The following is an 18,499-nucleotide window of genomic DNA, read 5'->3' on the forward strand; positions in this document are numbered from 1 at the left end:
AGGATTAACAACGACCAATGTCCAATGATTGCTAAGAACACATTTCCACCATTATAAATTAATATTTTAATAGTGAATTCAAATCGTGAATGCTAATGAAAATGTCATTGTCATGCGCTTACCCAGAGTTGTATGGGAACAATACTACTTGGTCATACTCGGCACCGAGAAGTCGAGCATTCAACAACTGCGCACGCGATTGTTTGTAACTCGAGTAACTTACAGATCCGGCATCCATGAACTTGAACAAGCTTGAACTTCGTCCTTGTACCATAATTGTGTGAAGGTACCTACACAATGAAATGACATTACAATTAAAAGGAGACCGCAACCATCAATGACGTATATATATTAAAAGGAAATCTTACATCATGTAAGCATCTAAGCATGATGTGCATATTGGCTGCATTGACGAGAAATCCCTCAGTGACTCAACCATAATGCAACATTTTCTCTTCACACCGAATAGCTCTAAAGGCGTGTTTAGTTGAATCGATGACCCCATATGTTCAACGAGTCTAACCAAACACCGGAGTGCCACTAGAGCACGTAGATATGCTGCCATAGAGAATGTGGACGGATCCGTATTGAAGCCCACAGTTTCCTTCTATCACAAAAAGTTCAACTACTGTTAGTATAATTTGATGCATAAAAACTCCAACACAATAAGACAGACAATTACCTTATCATTCCTAGTAAGAACAAGATGTCGTGGCCACAATAAATGTGATCCGACTTCATGCGTCAGTTTGGTGACTCCTTCCTTTGTCGGATTTGGAATCACACATTGGCCATCGAGGACAACATCCACTGATACCTTGATGTTCTCACCGTCACCTTCAGCATCAAATATTGTCCCATGTGCAATGATAGTATCTTCAGTTTCAAACGCAAGCATACACAGAGTTCCAACCTACGTAGAATTATATGTTAAATATGTGCACGTAAAGTTAGTCAATACGTTTTCAGGGTTATGTCTAACTTCTTACAAGATTAAACACGTATATAGAATTGTTGTGGAGCAGTGTGCCTTAATTAGTAAAGTATACTTTAAACTAACCTTCAAGTCACTTGATCTTGTGTCCCCCACATTTTCTTCTTTGTTCACTTCTGTCACAACGTCAGCCGCTTTATCTGGTACTGAATCAGAGGCTACGTCTTCAGTCTCATCATCTGAAACCCCTTCAACTGATGGTGTTCCTTTCGAACACATACTAGGGTCTTGTTCTTCTTCATCTCCTTTCGCACACTCATCTTTTTTCATTTTATGCAACTTCGCTTCTAGCTCGATAATTCGTTTGGCAATTTGATCACGTTCCTCATACACTGTCCTCTCCTCATTACCTTCTTTAGATTCCATTGGGGTATGGAAATATTTTTTCTTAGTCACGTACTTCCCCACGCCTCGGAGTATGCCCGGACGATCTTTCCCTCCCAATGCCTGGGTGAGAACATCGTCACCACCAGATAAACTACGTCCCTTCTGGTTGCCCATTAGATCGTCCTAAAATAGTGCATGAAATGGAAATTAAAAGATGTGAAACCATAGTAACAAAAAAAACATAGAAATTATAAGTTGCCAAATTTTCTCAACTTGTTAACTTACAATGAGATTGGCAACGTCCATCGTCTCTTTATCTGGGAACTCTCCCTTACGATCCAACCGTGCATGTTTCCATACTATCGATCGATCTATTTGATCTGACGAAGAAGATGCACGCTACATAAACAGTATATGTTATATTTGGAATCTAACATCATGAAAACAAAGAACATCTTTAAGGGCAGTTACTTACCAACTCCTCAACCAGATTTGCATACCCCTTGCGAGATATTCTATGGTTGTATTTGTACAGGCTCCTTTTCAGTTTACCATCTTCACTTTTTTTCTGTAGAAAAAGTTGTATAACCTCTATTAAATTAACATATTTGTGTAACAAATTGTACATAAAGTATAAGAAAATGTTTGGATATCCATACGTACTTCAAAATCTTCCTTCAACCGTGAAGCCACAAATTCATCCCAATGGTCTTGATCGATGAATGAGTATTCCGCTGGTGGGTGTTTTAATTTCTCCACATCGTCCTTAAATGGAAGTACGTACGTAGTTGTTAATCTCGACTTGAACCCACGATAGCATACTCCCGCGTTTTGAAGTATGTTTTTCTTCGACTTGGGGTCAAGAATGAAGCCGGCCTACAAAAAAAATAATAATAAAATGTATTAAATCTGTTGAAGTTGGTAGTTTAACCTAAAAACACTCAATAAGAAGCATTTTTACCTCAATCAATTCATAAATTTTCCCCTTCATCTCCATTGGAACAACATGCCAAGTAGAGTACGTGATAGGAACGTGAAACCTTACGGTCGTTCCAATAAAACTCTTCAACTTCGTTGCATTCGGTCCAATCGGTTGACCTAGTTCATTGTACTGAATAACCATTCTCCGTCCCTCACTACTAAAACGTGTTATATCTTTCATTCCCGTAGGGCCACGTTTCTTTTTCTGGCTACTAGTTTCCCCTCTTTGAATGGGTGTAGCAACCTCATCATCATCTGAATGAACCATTACTGCAAACATACATGTGATTTAAAACATAATACATGTGATTTAATTGTAAATGTGAAATATGAAATAACCAAAAAAGTGTTAACATAACTAAACATTAATAAACCCTTGGTTCTCAAAGAAAATAGGAAACAATTCATACAAACTTAATTAGGCAAAATTCACACTAAATATGGTAAAGCACATAACACTTTCAAATTAGAACATCTACTACATAAAATTCTCTAAAATTTGAAAACAAAGAAAGTATTGAACATGAAAAGAAAACTTGATAACGATACATTCTGAAGTAGTCATCTCTGAAAATGGAATAGTCCTACAAAGAAGAAAAAAACAACAATGATTAACTCATTTGTGGGGATAGTCAATTGGTAACTCATGTGCTTTCACAGTCAGGTCTAGCATATGTTTCACCACCTTCGTCAAAATCAAAAGTTGTGTGGTAAGAAGAGAGTGGGGGATAGTGAGGCAAGATGTCACTTATGTCATCATCAACACATTTGTGGGGAAATTCCTTCTCGGGTGGCATCACAACAACCGACCATCTTGGATCAACAGGATCTGTGACATAGAATACTTGTCTTCCGTGTGTGGCAATAATGAACGAATCTGAAGGTGGCCAATTCGACTAAGGTCCACCAGTGTGTAGTTCAGATCGTCCTTCGAACAGCAGCATTATTTTCAACCCAATTGCATTTGAAAAGAACAACCTTAAACATATTGTAGTTGACTTCCCAAATCTCTTGAATGGTGCCATAGAAAGACATGTCACAGACGACCGGGTTTTTGTCCTTCGCACTTGACACTTGCATTGTTGTTGCGACTAACATAATCCCACTGTTTTGCACCGTTCGGTAGTCATCACGAGATTTTGTGTGGTAAGACGTTCCATTAATTATGTATCCGTCGTACATCATTAAAGCAGGGTGGGGTCCATGTGCAAGCCAACGTATGGTGTTCGAGAGAACCTTCCCTTCCTGTAGTTCACTCATCACCTATTGAATAGAACAATTAGTCGTTCTAAATATTGAACAATTAGATTAAACGAAAATAAATTTTTGATTGTGTACGTACCCGATCCCTAAACCATGCACTGAAGGATCGATTATGTTCAACTTGTAGCCACTGTTCATTTTTTGCTCTTCTGCGATTTTCTATCTTTAATTGATTGAAATGTTGCCTACGAAATGTTTCATACATTAAATTGGTGGCTTGAGGGTAAATTAATGGCAGTATATACTCATACGAATGCTTACTCAACGTATGGGTGCACTTCTCCAATGTTCTGTAAGACATGAAGATGTGCTTGCTTGAGTTGTTGGACATCGGGTCGAACGTATGTTCCTGCTGATAGCGGTCGATCGCTTTGTATTTCTGTCCTTGAATTGAGTGACCCAAGTCCAATAGGATCTAATCCAGAAAGAAAATCTGAACAGAATTCAACTGCCTCCTCGCATATGCTTGCTTCTGCATTGCATCCTTCCGGTCGAGCTCTACTGCGAACATAACTTTTCAACACTTTCATGCATCGTTCAAATGGGTACATCCATCGCAAATATACTGGTCCACAAAGCTTTACTTCTCTAACGAGATGAACGACAAGGTGAACCATGATTGTAAAAAACGAGGGTGGGAAATACTTCTCAAGATTGCATAAAGTCAGAACTATATCTTCTTGAAGTGCATCAAGATCTGAGACAGAATTTTTTTTGGCACAAATCGCATTGAAGAAGAAGCACAATCTACTAATAGTGTACCTCACATTCTTCGGTAGGACTGAACGTATTGCAATTGGAAGCAGTTGCTGCATTAAAACATAACAGTCGTGCGACTTAAGGCCGGTCAGTTTTAAGTCATCCAAAGAGACACGACTACTAATATTTGCTGAATAACCTTCTGGAACTTTAATTTCTGACAAAGTCTTGCAAAATCGATACTTCTCTTCTTTTGACAGTGTATAACATGCCGCAGGGATATAAGTTCTATTACCAGTAAACGTTGGTGCCAATTCTGGTCTAATTTTCATATCAACCAAGTCAAGTCTAGTATTCATCCCATCCTTACTTTTTCTTGGTATATCAAGTAAGGTGCCCACTATGTTCATGCATACATTTTTTTCAATATGCATTATGTCTAAACAGTGTCGAACATGCAAGTGTTTCCAATATGGTAGTTGAAAAAAAGCATGTCTTCTTTTCCAATAGTCATTGCCACCTTCATTATGCACGGTCTTCCCACACTTCTTCCCTCATGAAAATATCATGTCTTTCATCTTAAGGTACATGGCCTTGCCGACAAGGGTTGTGGAGGAATTCCATGCTCTTGCTTCCCATTAATTATTTTTTTTTTTTGTAATCTGTATGGATGATGTCTTGGCAAATACTTCCTGTGTCCCATGTATGACATTTTTTTTCATGTTGCAATCTTATAGAAGTAGTCTCCTCTCCACATATTGGACAAGCCTTATATCCTTTCACACTAAAACCGCATAGATTACCGTATGCTGGAAAATCGTTGATGGTCCATAATAAGACAGCCCGCAGTGTGAAATATTCTTCCTTATATGCATCGAAACAACGAACTCCATCCGTCCACATCGTTTGTAGATCATCAATTAAAGGTGCTAAGTACGTATTGATATCGTAGCCCGGTTGCTTTGGACCTGATATTAACATTGTCAGCATCAAATGTTTTCTTCTCATACACAGCCATGGTGGAAGGTTGTATATTGTAGTGATGATGGGCCAACAACTGTACGTCGTCGACATATCTCCAAATGGGTTAATTCCATCAGTAGACAAACCCAAACGGAGATTTCTCGGTTCTGACCCAAAGGTTGGCCACATGTGGTCTATCAACCTCCATGATGGAGTGTCAGCCGGGTGTCTCAAAATACCATCAACTTGTCTATCTATCGCATGCCAACGCAAGTTCTTAGCATTTTCAGATCTCTTGAACATTCTTATAAATCTTGGAATTATTGGAAAGTACCACATCTACTTAGCAGCCACACCACTTTTTTCCTCTTTTGAGTTCTTAGCGATCTTCCACCTTGACAAACCACACTTAGGGCACTTGGTCAACTTTTCATATTCTTTTCTGTACAAGCAACAATCATTAGGGCATGCATCAATCTTTTGGTAACTCAGTCCTAGGGCACCAAGTGTTTTCTTCGCTTCGTACAAAGAACATGGAATTTCATTGTTATCAGGTAATAAATCACTTATTATGGACAGCAATTCAGAGAAGCTAGTATTCGTCCAACCATACTTAACCTTCAGGTTATACAATCTCACGAGGGCTGATAACTTTGTGAATTTCTTACATCCTGGGTATAAGGGTTTCTTCGCGTCATCAAACATAGTGTCGAAGGTATTTGATGCATTACAAGATTGTTCTTGAACAGATTGAACCATATTAATTGTATTAAATAAATCGTCGTTTTCATCAGTTTCATCCACTGTATTTTCCATCGTGTTGGCAACGTGATCTGAGTTCAATTCTTCACCATGCCAAAACCATACCTTGTAACTCTTATCAATTCCATTGGCATACAGATGATACCGAACTGTTGAGACATCCTTAAGTAAACGATTGCCGCAATTCAAACATGGACATCTAATTGAATTAAGACCTTTGGCATGACTCAACCCAAATTTAATGAACCTTTCGACTCCTAAATCATATTCTCTTGACATCCTATTTTGGGTCATCCATGACTTGTCCATTTTGTAGAGGTCTAAGTTGGCCTCGAAATAAACCTGATTACAAAAGAGATTATAGGCAACAACTTTTAAAACTCAAACTTTCAAAACGGTAGATGATCCTCAAAGTACTTAATAATTTATTTCATACCATTTAGGAATTTTCTAGCTGTATTTGAAACGATTGTGGTAGGAAAAAGCGTCACAGATAGACACACAAAAGTATATTTTCCAAAATAGATAATCAACATCAAAATTATATATACTAAAGAAAATATTGTAACTATATATACGAAGAAAATATCGTAATCCACCTATTAACACTCAAATACCATGAAACATTCTCCTAAGACTTGAGTCAATTCAGACCTCCCCTATTGGATTTTGTCGACTTTGACAGTTTTGAAGACTTTCGTCCCTATTAAACGAATCACTCGAATGCCATGATGAAAAGTAATGAAATTTGTTACATTAATTTGAAAGGTTGTCTCATTACCACATTAGTGATGAAACCATCTTGAAGGAAACTTCTGGACTAGGTTCAACAACCCCCAATTAGCATAAAACATTTGAAGGACAATTTCCTTTACAGACATGATGAATGATGAAGGGAATTAGTTGACAAATAATTATAACAATAGTTTGTCTTTAGTTAGTTGATTAGGGTAGGTTTGTATAAGTAGTTTGGCTTACATTGTACAAGTAATTAGACTAATTTTAGATTGTACCACAGTACACTGCCAGAAATTAAAATTGAAGAGAAATTAACAGTTAGAAAACAGAAATTGGGCATAACTCAATTCACAAAATAAGCTCATGTGGTTGCAAGAACGAATTAAGGTCATATAACAGAAAATCAACGATTAATGACTGAAATTGGGAAAAACTGAAACTCACGAAACAATCCAATGGAGACAAAGAAGAACTTCATAGAGAGAGAAAGAGAGAAAGAGATAAGCTTACCGGCAGAGGGGAGGGGTAACGACCGACACCCACGATTTGAAGCTTCGGGTTGATTGCAGAGGTTTGGAGAAGACCGGGGTGGTGGCGACGGGTTGGTGGAGGAGGTTTGGACGGACGGGTAGGAGGGGGGTGGTGGTGGCGACGAGACTTCAAACGGTCGGAATTGGGAGAAAAGCGAACGGTTTCGGAATGGGAGAAATTTTGGGCACAATGCGATTGCGAACGGACGGACGACCGGGCAGGAGGGGGTGCTATTAGGGCATACGGATGGGAGGAAGAAATTGGGAAGAGTTTGGGGAAATTTAGGGCACGCGGATGGGAGGAAGAAATTGGGGAAAATTTGGGGGAAATTTAGGGCACGCGGATGGGAGGAAGAATTTGGGGAAAATTTTGGGGAATTTGGTTTTTTTTTAAATAAAAATATGTAATTTTAATTTTTAAAATATAAAATAATAAATTTTTTAATGGTAACATTCTATGACATTAAATAACTGTCGCGAAAGTGTTTTCCGAAAAATTCCGTCTTTTCCCGCCAAAAACGCAAAATTTTCTATTTTATGACAGTTTTTTATTTTCCCATTCATTTTTTGAGATATACAACTGTCATAGTAGACAGGTTTTCTTCTAGTGACCCTAAGCAAAACCCTTGTAGACAACGATGCGTTGCCTTGTAGATGACGATGGTGCCAAAGCTTCAACGTTAGCAATTGGATAGAGAAAATGACGACGAGGTCATCGGTTGAACGACAGTCGTGTGAGACAGGATGTGGATGGGTATAGCAGCAAAAGAGATGAAAGTATTGTCGTCGTTTGGTTTGATGCGGGGAGTTTGCTTGAGCAAAAAGAAGAAAGCGTGAAACGCTCCAAAGTCGAAAAATATTAGATGGGATAAATTTTTCTATTTCCCACTTTTTTGCTTTTCAATAGCACAATTTAAAACAAGCTATCCTTAAGGCTATTAAAAAACTTTTCTTCTAGTGAGTCACCCACAAAACTCTTGGTCTCAGCTCCACCTCTTCTATGTTAAGGTATTTTCTTTTGCCTAAAGGCTACCATAACCAACTTCTCAGCATTTGAAGCTCCTTTCAGCTGTCTTTTCGAGGATGGTTTCAACTCCTTCATTAATCCTCCACTCTATTTATAGAGACCTCTTATTTCCAAGGCCACTTTCGTGCTTTACACTTGTTTCTTTGTCAAATCACCATGCTATGCAACTAACCCGAACCCGACACGTATGTTAAAATGCAGTAGTGATTGGACCCTCCCTTGAGACAACAACCTTATCTTCTTGGAAAGTCAAACTCTTTAATTATCTAGCTTCCTCAGACATAACTACTTCTTCTTATGATGCCCATTTTTAACGCAATTGACCCAAACGTATCCTTCTTTGCTTAACGCCTTTTCTAGGCTTTTACTTGTCTTAGATAGTCCTTTTGACAAGGGTTATTTCTTTAGATCAGGACCTCACAACTAGTCCCTCCTTTTTGGAATTTCGTCCTCGAAATTCTTTGTGTAGTAACTTTATGGTTCTCACTGTACCTTAAAATTCAAAACTCAAAGTTTTCTTTCCCTTTTCGTACAGCGGAATCCTTCTGCACGAATTATTAAAACGAGAGAAACTGCATTCCTATTTGCGTTGGTCCTACCCCAATTGTGGTCTTCTCTTGGCAATCATATTGATATTGCCCCACTTTTTCACACTTAAAACATTCAATTTTGTGCTTACAAGTTCCTGTGTGTCTCTTCCCACACTCAATGCATTTTGATCTCTAATCTTCATACTAATATGACCCTCGAATAAAGTAGAACTTCCCCTGCTTACTTATCTTTTCACCATTCCCCTTTTCTACTTCCTTACCTACCTTCAGATTTATTTTCTTTTTCTTCACGCTTCTTTCATCTTCTTTAATCAAATACCTCTCAACTCTCATGGCTGCCTCAATCAACTTAGAAATATCTATTCAATTCATACTTGTCGTCACTGGAATTCGAATTGTCGTTCTTAACCCTTGTTCAAAACATCTACAATTATTCTCTTCGTCTACTACAAAGGTCATTGCATACTTTGCAAGTTTGGTGAATTTCTTTTCATACTCCGTGATAGTCATATTGTTATGTTCAAATCTTAGAAATTCTTTCCTCCTTTCATCCACAAACGATTGAGGATAAAACTTCTTTTGAAATCCTTTCCTGAATCCTTCCTAAGAAATAAACTATATTCCTCCTCCACTTGTCGCATACAGGATCCACCAATCCTCAACGTTACCTTGCAACAAGAACGTTGCTAATTTTACCTTCTTTTCTTCTAGGCAATCCATTACCCTAAAGCATTTCACAACCAAGCTTAGTCACTTTTTTGCATTAGCTCGATTTATGGTTCCTTAGAAAGTTGTGGCTCCCAACGCCTTTAGTCTTTCAATACTAAATTGCTTCTCTGATCGTTTTAACATTTGGGCAACGAACCCTTTCAAGAAATGTCTCTTCACTTTCTATCATTGCATTGTAATTGACTGAATTAGTTTCTAAGTCCATCATATGCTCAATAGTAGTCAGGGATCTAGTTTGTTCTCTACTGGTCCATGGTATGATGTCAACTTCTTTCTACAAAACAACTTAAAATTTAGCCCAATTCCTTCACTAGAACTTAAAAGTTAGTACTAACTCTTTATTCCAAGATATAAATATTGCATGGTACATAGCTAACTGTAACAAATCATTTGGTTACACGATCGAATTTGGCTTACCTATGCCAGGAAATTATGCATTTGAAGTTAGCTCTCGCACGTTAGAATTATGTGGTTGAAGACAACTCTCGCATACTATACGGTCGAAGTCAGCTCTCACATACTAATGTGGCCGAAGTAAGCTCTCGTATATTATACAGCCAAAGTCAACTCACACATGATAATTCATGCGACCAAAATCAATTTTTCACATAATGAAGCCATATGGTAAGATTTAGCTCTCGCGTATTTAGCGCCTGTTATGGTGACAATTAGTACACAACAATATGCTTAGTAGAATAGATGATAACTTGTAGAAAAATAAAAGTCATTATGGTCTTTTAGATAAAATAATGTGACCAAAATGCTAAAAAAAATGTATCAAAACACGTAGATTATGTTGTAAATGCATAAATATTTAGAAATACATTTTACATAAGCATACATGCATGTTTCACCCTATTTTTAGCGTCTTAATGCAAGCTAAAGAACAAAAGAATAAGTCAGTGAATCACAAAGGAGATCCCACAAAGACTAGACGAGAAGACCACATCAGAACGTTAGAAAAAGGTTTGCTAGAAAACAAAAGTGGTAGATGGAGTTGAATGTGACCTGACAATAGAAGCAGCTTTTGGTGCGGACATACTCAGAATGATAGATTTCCCACCTAAATCTACCTATAAAAAATGACTCCATCTCTATCAAGAAAATAAGGTCTGAGTGGACCATTTTAGCAGGCTTGACTAAGCCATTTAGAACCGTGGGCCAAGCTCTAGAGAAAGGTGGAAAGGAATAGTCTTTCTAATGTTTATAAAGGTGTTTCCTCATCTTCTTCGGTCATTTTGTAAAGTGAAAGCTTAAGGGTTGAGTGAAAAAAATCTCATTCCCCATCTTTCCCTAACTTGTAATGTCATTCTCTATTCACTACTACAAAAAAGGCTTTACTTGATGCTTAAAAACTGTCAAGTATTTGTTACTTGACGCTTTTCAATGTGTCAAGTAATCCAGTGTCAACAACAAGAAACAAAGACATCACCCTCCTCCAAGCACCACAACGCTCTTAGATAACTCCAAACTAATCAAAGTTTCACTAATTGTTATCCTCAACTCCTTGAAATCTACAAACAAAATAAGAATAGCATTAAAACTAAGTACTTTACCTTCTAACTATAGGACTAAAGAAACTATATATTTGTAGTAGTGATTCTTCCCATTTTTGTATTTCTTTACATTGCATTTGTTCCTATTATACAGTTCGACCTTTGTTCTTTAATATAATGTATCTTTTTACCTTTTCAACCTCTCCATGTCTTTACTGTTCATTTTTTGATGTAATTCAAATTTGGATTGATTTCTCAAAAGAATTCTCTGCCATATTTCAGGCTAGGAGACTGTTATATATTGATATCTCAAGGTTGGTTACAAGTTAGTTACAAGGTTGTTTTATTTAGTTAGTTAATTACTGTTTTAGGAAGTTAGTTACAGCTGTACTTCTAATTAGTTAGGGATTTTTACTAACTAACTAGCTATAGTTTACATCATTTGTCTTGTGTTATTTGTAGTTTAGGATCTATGATAGATTCTTGATAAGAAGCTTTGCTTATAATTCTTACCGCGTTAGTTGAGTTGCTTTCATCACTTGGCCAGTGTATATCGTCAACTACTCGAGAAGGAAAGTAACAAGGATATAGCTAACGCGCACAAGAAGGAGTTTAGAGACAAACTCAATCTTGGTGAGATAGCTTCCAATTTATGTCGGGAACAAGTGTAGGTATTACGCGCCAAGAGATTACTACCCTTAAACACAAAGCTCTATAAGCCTTTTAAGTGAACACTTCTAGATATATACCTTATTTAGCTAGGATTAGTCATTTGAATCCCGACAAGTGATTAATTATGGTGTTTAAAGACTCCAAAAGGAGCTCTCCTTAATCATAAGCTAGTTAGGTAAGTCATATCGTGTCAAGATTTTCATATGGCTTAATCGTCGAGTAGCACTATACATTCCCTCACCTCATCGTTAATGCAAGTTAGTTCACGCTTCCATTCTCCCAACTACCTTCATTAAATTACAGAGTTATCTAGTGTACATAAGTTTGATATAGTTTAAACATACACTCTCTTATATTGTATAAAATTCTTTGATACTGCCTAATTGATAAGTAGACCCTAGAACTAAGCTTTGATATCAATTCCCTATGTTTGACTCTAAATCATCCAAGAAAACCTATTGTTTAACTTACACTTAGGCATCCAATAGGAAAACTTGTACACATAAGGAGGACTTAGAAGTATGTGATGAGAGAGGATATTGGGAGCATTTTGCATGTAATGATTTTGAATCAAGGAATCATCGTGAGGAATTAAATATACACATACACTACACCAACATAAGCAACAACATTATTTCTTATGTCTCTAACCTTTGTTGCTTAGAGTTAGATATGCATGACACTACATTTTATCTCACTAAGTCCATGGAGTTAACCAATTAAATCAAGATGTAGACAAACAGACAAGCAATAGCTCACACGTGAAGTCAAGCGGCCAGACTACTTAGACTTATCTATCAGAAACCATATTCCCACGACCAAGCTTCAGAACTAACTTACATCAAACTTCCTCATCGTAGCTTCAACTTGAATAGTTCTAACCTATTGAGCTCTCAATTTATCCTCTTGAATAAACTGTTTTAAGTTTCAACTCTTTACATCCCATGAAATTTATACTCTGAAGCTATTGGCAACCTCTTGTCAAATTGTTGCTCCTTCCGAAGAACTTATGTTCTTATACCACCTGGTCTCACACCACTTAACCTTGCCTTAAGCTTTTGTTCTTCTTCTCTGAAGAAACATATGCTCTGATACCACCTGTCACGCCTCGTCCCAAAAAGTTGTTGCTCTTATGCTCCGATATACCTTTATCGCGTACTTCTCGCGAGGCAACGCATTAAACGTCTAGTAAGAGAAATAACTTATCTCTTTTTGCACATCTTAAACGTCAACTTCCTTTAAATGAGGAAGCGGGATGCAACAAAATAAGCCTTTTATTAATTATCAAATTATGTGATAGACAGAGATAATACAGCGGAATAAGTACAAAACTTCACTTTATTAACTTAACACTTTTATAGAATGCACTTTAGACTTTTCCTTACAACAAACTAAACTTGACATAATGTTAGACCCTTCTTGCCTAACACAACTTTTCTGACTGCAACACCTAGCTTACTGACCTCATCGTGTAGCAATGCACACCTTACGTCTTTCTTGCTACCCAATGCTTCTCCTTAAGGCTGGGTGCTTCGAGGGTGAAGACTCCACTTCTTCCATTACCTCAGATGTACAATGACCCATCCAAAGAACAATGCTTAGGGCTTCCTTTCCTTGACTAAATCCTTTGGTTCTCTCACCTCCTGGGGTAGTCCTTACCAACCGTGGTGTGATACTCGTCTTTCCCCAAAATGGAGCCTTTTGCGTTAAGAAGCAATCCGCTTTCCAACCAGCTCCTTAGACGCAAGGTAAGATGACACGGCCCTTATGCCGCATAAATCCACACAAGTCATCATAGATAGTAAATAAAATCCATTAACCTTTATTAATAAAATGTTACTATTATTATTTCAATAAGTGTTATTGTTTTTATTATTAGTTTTGTCTTAATAACCTAAATCCAATAACCTAACACCCTAATCTGCTTGATGATTCTTGAACAAGATGTAGAGACATACAGGGATCAATATTCGAGATAAGCTTAAAGGGTCTATAGTATAGGAATAAGGTTGGATACCTTATCCTAGTAACACTATGGATAAGGCTCACTTTGTACTTGATACAAATGCAATGATCCAACGTGTTCGCGTAGGTGACATGCGAGTGAGGGTATCCTATGCAATGAGTTTGCATCAAACTATACCATGAAATAGTAACCAGTAGATGTAACTCTGTCAACGAATTGAGTTTCTATTTCATTAGGATGACCTAGGTAACTTAGTCTTAATCGTGAGTGTATTATCAACTCCTGTTTGTAAGAGATTGCCCTTTGATTTGTACGGATGATAGTGGCTAGATTGCCGACTTAATATCCTTATCATTTTTAGGATAAGACCGAGTGGAAAGCTGAAAACATAATCCCACAAGATGGAATTGACTCCTCCTCAACTTTAGGGTAAGTGGATGAGTTGTCCCTTAAATGGTATCTTCGGGACTTGAACAAATGGCTCTACCTTCTCTATGGCACGAGAGGGATTTCTATTTATTGGTTAGATCATAAACATGTTGTTTATTATAGGAGCACTAGTATTTAAGGACTAAAAGTAACTCAGGGGTAAAACGGTAATTTGACCCAGCTAATGTTACGAACACTTGTGAAGGAATAACTTACTATTATTGGTCTATATCTATGGACACAGAAATATATTTACATTGAAAAGAGTTCAATTGTGAGTCTTTAGTGAAGTGTACACACAATTATGAAATATTGATTAATGTGGTTAATGAGTTTAGCTTAATCTCATATCGTTGTAGCTTCTTATATGTAGGTCCATTAGGTTCCCTTCCTAGTTCGTAAAAGGTAATGAGATTTATTTATATTGGTTATAATTTGAAATGTTCAAATTTACTTTGAAAATTAGTATAATGTATGGTGATACATTATAATATAAAATTTATATTTAATTAAACTTTATTATATAAATTTAATTCCGGATATGATTCAAAATTAATTTATGAGAGATCAAATATATGAATGAGTTCAAATATTAAATTAATGTGAATTGGATTTCATATTAAAACTATAGGTTAAAATTTAATGCATATATGATACACATTAAAACTATAGGTTATGAGAGAAATTTATATTTCAATATGATTCAAATTTGAATTAAATTAAATATAAGATATTTAATTTAACTATTAATTAATAATTAATAGTTTTGTTTAATGATTTAATTAAATTAAAACTATAAATTATGCCAGAGATATTCATTAAATATGATTTAAATGAAATATTAATTTAATATACTTTAATAAACAAGTTAATTAGTTAATTTAATATCTTTATTAATTTAAGATTTTCAAATTAATAGAATCTCATTATTTTCTCCAACTTCCTGAATAAGACGGAGTTTTAAATACACATAAGAAAACATGTTTTTTCAATTTAAGCCTTTGTCTCTTGCGAATTCTTTAGAGATTCTCTCAAAATATTTTTCCATTCTAATTGGTTTCCACAAATCAATCTTATCTTAGAGAATAGGAAGTTCTTTAACGGGTGGTTTCTCCAATTTCGAGTTTTAGTAGATTCAGAGGCGTCAAAATACGTAAGTTTTTCTTTCTCTAATCTATAATTTTAAAGCACGTTTAGCCTCAATTAGAAAATTGTTTCTGTAACTATTACCAATGTACGATATTTTTAAGTTTCCAATTAAATTAATCTAAGATCACTGTAAAATCTTCTGCTGCAAAGGGCTTTAAGCCCTTCAGTGCATTCATCATTCTTCGTATCGTCAGATCAAAAAGCGAAAGGGGTTGTGTTAAATTAGGTGGAACCTGAGGTGGCAAGACAACACATCAGTAAGTGTTGATATTTGAGCAAAGCATTCAATTATGTATCATTTCTCCTGGCCAGTTCTTCAACTAAACCCGTTAGCCTTTCTATTTTGTCTTTTAGGACCACATTTCATTGTTGGAGTTTTTTGTAACAGCCCGAACATTATTTATCGTGAGAGTGACCTATATGGACACCTCTTATTGTGCGAGTGATCACAGGTACACACTTCATAAACATGTTTGTAATAAATAGGTATACTCTTAGTTGTGCGAGTGGTATCGTCGGAACACACCCGTTATCGTGCAACTGACGTCGTATACACAGTAAAACTGTCCTCTAATCGTGCATGTGATCCATAGGTACACCCCCAAAATCGTACGAGTGGTTTTGTCCTTATCGTGTAAGTGAGCCCACAGATAGGATCACAATACATATGGAGTAAAAAGCTCAACAAACAAAGTTAACCAACGAACTCCAGTCCAAAGCATGTAGCAACATCATAAACATGACATGAATATCAATCATAACATTGATCCTTAAATGATTACATATCATGCGTCATAACATATCAGTCATCAATATTAGTCATCAACATAAACACATTATGCATCTTAGCTACATCAATGCAAAAGAAAAAATACATGCAAGCTCTTAATTTTATGTTCGAAGGGCCAGTAGTAGAATCCCCTACGTGAGATTAACCAAACAAAATACTCTTTAGCTGATAGTAAAAATTCTTCAATTAATTCGATCCCAAAATTGAGGTTGAAACCAATTCAACCTTGATGAGAAATTTTCATCCCTTAAATCTTCAAGCTTTTCCATAATGACCAATCTTAACCAAAATTGGTGAGGCAGCGACAGAAGGTTATCTTAGTGAAGAAGATGAAAAACCTTTTCTTTTTTCTTTTATTTTCAATTTAAACATTTAAAAGCTATTTATAAACCCAAATAATAATAATCACAATAATCATTACTATTTTCTTTTCCTTTTAAGATAGACAACACTAATATATACATATATTTTTATTCTCATTATCTTTCATCAATAAATTTCTTCAATGCATAAAATCTTAGGGTGTGTTTTGGGGAAGGGTTGAGTTATGAAGGGTTAGAGTTATGATAAACCTAGGATTATGATAAGATGACCCCCTCTAGGTTTGTTGAACTTACGACCCTCACTAATTTTTAATTTAATCAAATAGTTCTTATAGTTTGTTAATTGTTGTAATCAATTCATGGTAATTTGTTAAAATTGTACCATTTTTTTTTATTGAATTGATATTTTTTAAATATTTAAGTTAATTAACAAAATACAATAAAGTTGAGATTGATATCAAAATCTTAATTTCACAAATATATTGATGTGAATTCTAACAAAATCTTCTCTAATAAATCACTTATTTTCAAATTTCGCAAATTCCAACATGAATTATCTTAATTCAATAATTCAATTTTAACTTCAAATCTTAAGATGACTCTCAAATAACTTCAGATAATCGATAAAAGCACGTACAAATTTGGGATGCTAAATTTTTTCCAATAATTATATTCAAGTATATAATTATCAATTTTTCTTTTCTTTTTTCAAATAACCAACTCTAAATTTCTCTTTCTTCCTCAATTATTTTTCACATATATCCTTACTAAATATTATATATATATACATAGATAGATAGTTATTAATTTATTTTCCAAAACAAATCAAATCTTCCTCTTTCCTCATTTAATTCCCATCAAATCAACTTTGATCTATTTTTCATTTCCAAAAATAAATACACTTTTACAAATAATTATATTTTAACCAATATAATTATCTTTTCTTTTTTTCATACTTATATATATACACATATATATATCCATATACATATAATTATCAAATCTTCAACAAAATTTTCACTCTTCAGTTTAATTAACTAACATCTAAATTATTTAATTAATTCCAATGTTCACAAAATCAATTAATCTTCAAAATAATTTCCAATAAATGAAATTTAACTAAACAGAGCTAAAATAAATAACTTCAAAAACAATCTTAATTTTTTAGGCTTTACACTTTTCATTCTGCGTTACAAGCTGTGTGACTTTCTCACTGAGTTGTTCTATTTGTGCCTCGAAATTTGCATTTGCATTGTCTACTTTAAGTTCTAAGTCACTCAACTGCTTTTGATTCTGAAAATGCATCTCTGGAAGCATACTATGGCACTGGATCATATCTTCAAATCCATTATCCAATCATTTGCATACGTGGGTGATTTATGAAATAGAAGATATAATCCTCGTCAAAAACTTCTTCGTCCTTTTCCTTTACTGCTTCTTTACTCTTATCGTCTTGCATTAAAGCTTCTACTGTTTCTTTAGGCAGTGAAGAGAGGTGTGTCTCGCCAACTTCCTTAGAGATTGTTTCTTTCTCCATGTGGAGTGGGTCATCAATCACCTGCACAAGAACTTCGTTCCTTTTTTGGGACAAGTTTGGGCCAACGCCCCATCTTTTCACTTGTTGAATGTGTCATCACTAGTCGCGTTAAGATCAATAAGAGGGTCCTGATTTCCTCCTAGTCTGGATTTTCATGTCCAGTAGATTTGATTTGGCTAACTAGGTCAAATTGTACTAAGGTACGAGAGTTGTCAGGTTTCCACCATGAAAGAGATGAATCAATTTGGATTTGGGGAGAGATTGGCGATTTGGATTTGAGGGATTTGGATTGGCAGGCTTGCGAGGCGGACTTTGGTGAGGACTTGGTTGGGGTAGCGGCAAGGAGTTTACAGAAAGTGAGAGGCTGTGGTTTCCTAGAGTCCTTGGCCTTCAAAGTTTTTTTTTCTTGGATCTACAGCCCTCCCCCTCGCCACGCCTCTTTTGCTTAAGAGGATTTTCCTTGTCTTCTATTTCTTCTACCTCTTCTTCTCCTTCTTCTCTTTCTTTTTCTTTTGCATCCACTTTATGGCCAACTTTTATTCTCTCTTCATCTCTTGTTTTTAACTTATTGGT

At 35.7% G+C, this 18,499-nt stretch overlaps 2 protein-coding genes across 2 annotated transcripts; both read right to left on the reverse strand.

Moving 5' to 3' along the window:
* Positions 1-118: 118 nt before the first annotated feature.
* Positions 119-893, reverse strand: LOC116405248. Its single transcript, XM_031889210.1, has 2 exons — positions 369-893; positions 119-290 (listed from the first exon to the last, which is right to left on the reverse strand). Exons 1-2 carry the CDS (start codon positions 563-565, stop codon positions 119-121), a joined length of 369 nt encoding a protein of 122 aa, XP_031745070.1. The 5' UTR covers positions 566-893.
* A 74-nt stretch (positions 894-967) lies between these two features.
* Positions 968-2,570, reverse strand: LOC116405249. Its single transcript, XM_031889211.1, has 5 exons — positions 2,283-2,570; positions 1,985-2,197; positions 1,797-1,889; positions 1,607-1,720; positions 968-1,504 (listed from the first exon to the last, which is right to left on the reverse strand). Exons 1-5 carry the CDS (start codon positions 2,568-2,570, stop codon positions 986-988), a joined length of 1,227 nt encoding a protein of 408 aa, XP_031745071.1. The 3' UTR covers positions 968-985.
* Positions 2,571-18,499: the final 15,929 nt, after the last annotated feature.

This window comes from Cucumis sativus, chromosome 7 (assembly GCF_000004075.3).
Source record: "Cucumis sativus cultivar 9930 chromosome 7, Cucumber_9930_V3, whole genome shotgun sequence".
In the NCBI taxonomy this organism is placed as follows: domain Eukaryota; kingdom Viridiplantae; phylum Streptophyta; class Magnoliopsida; order Cucurbitales; family Cucurbitaceae; genus Cucumis; species Cucumis sativus.

Coding starts and splice junctions, on each gene's coding strand:
- LOC116405249 (XM_031889211.1), bottom strand. CDS start 2,570: ATGGTTCATTCAGATGATGATGAGGTTGCTACACCCATTCAAAGAGGG. Junction 1,890..1,984: donor GGTTGAAGGAAGATTTTGAA/GTACGTATGGAT, acceptor CTTTTTCTACAG/AAAAAAAGTGAAGATGGTAA. Junction 1,505..1,606: donor TGGACGTTGCCAATCTCATT/GTAAGTTAACAA, acceptor GCACTATTTTAG/GACGATCTAATGGGCAACCA.
- LOC116405248 (XM_031889210.1), bottom strand. CDS start 565: ATGGCAGCATATCTACGTGCTCTAGTGGCACTCCGGTGTTTGGTTAGA. Junction 291..368: donor TGCTTAGATGCTTACATGAT/GTAAGATTTCCT, acceptor TTCATTGTGTAG/GTACCTTCACACAATTATGG.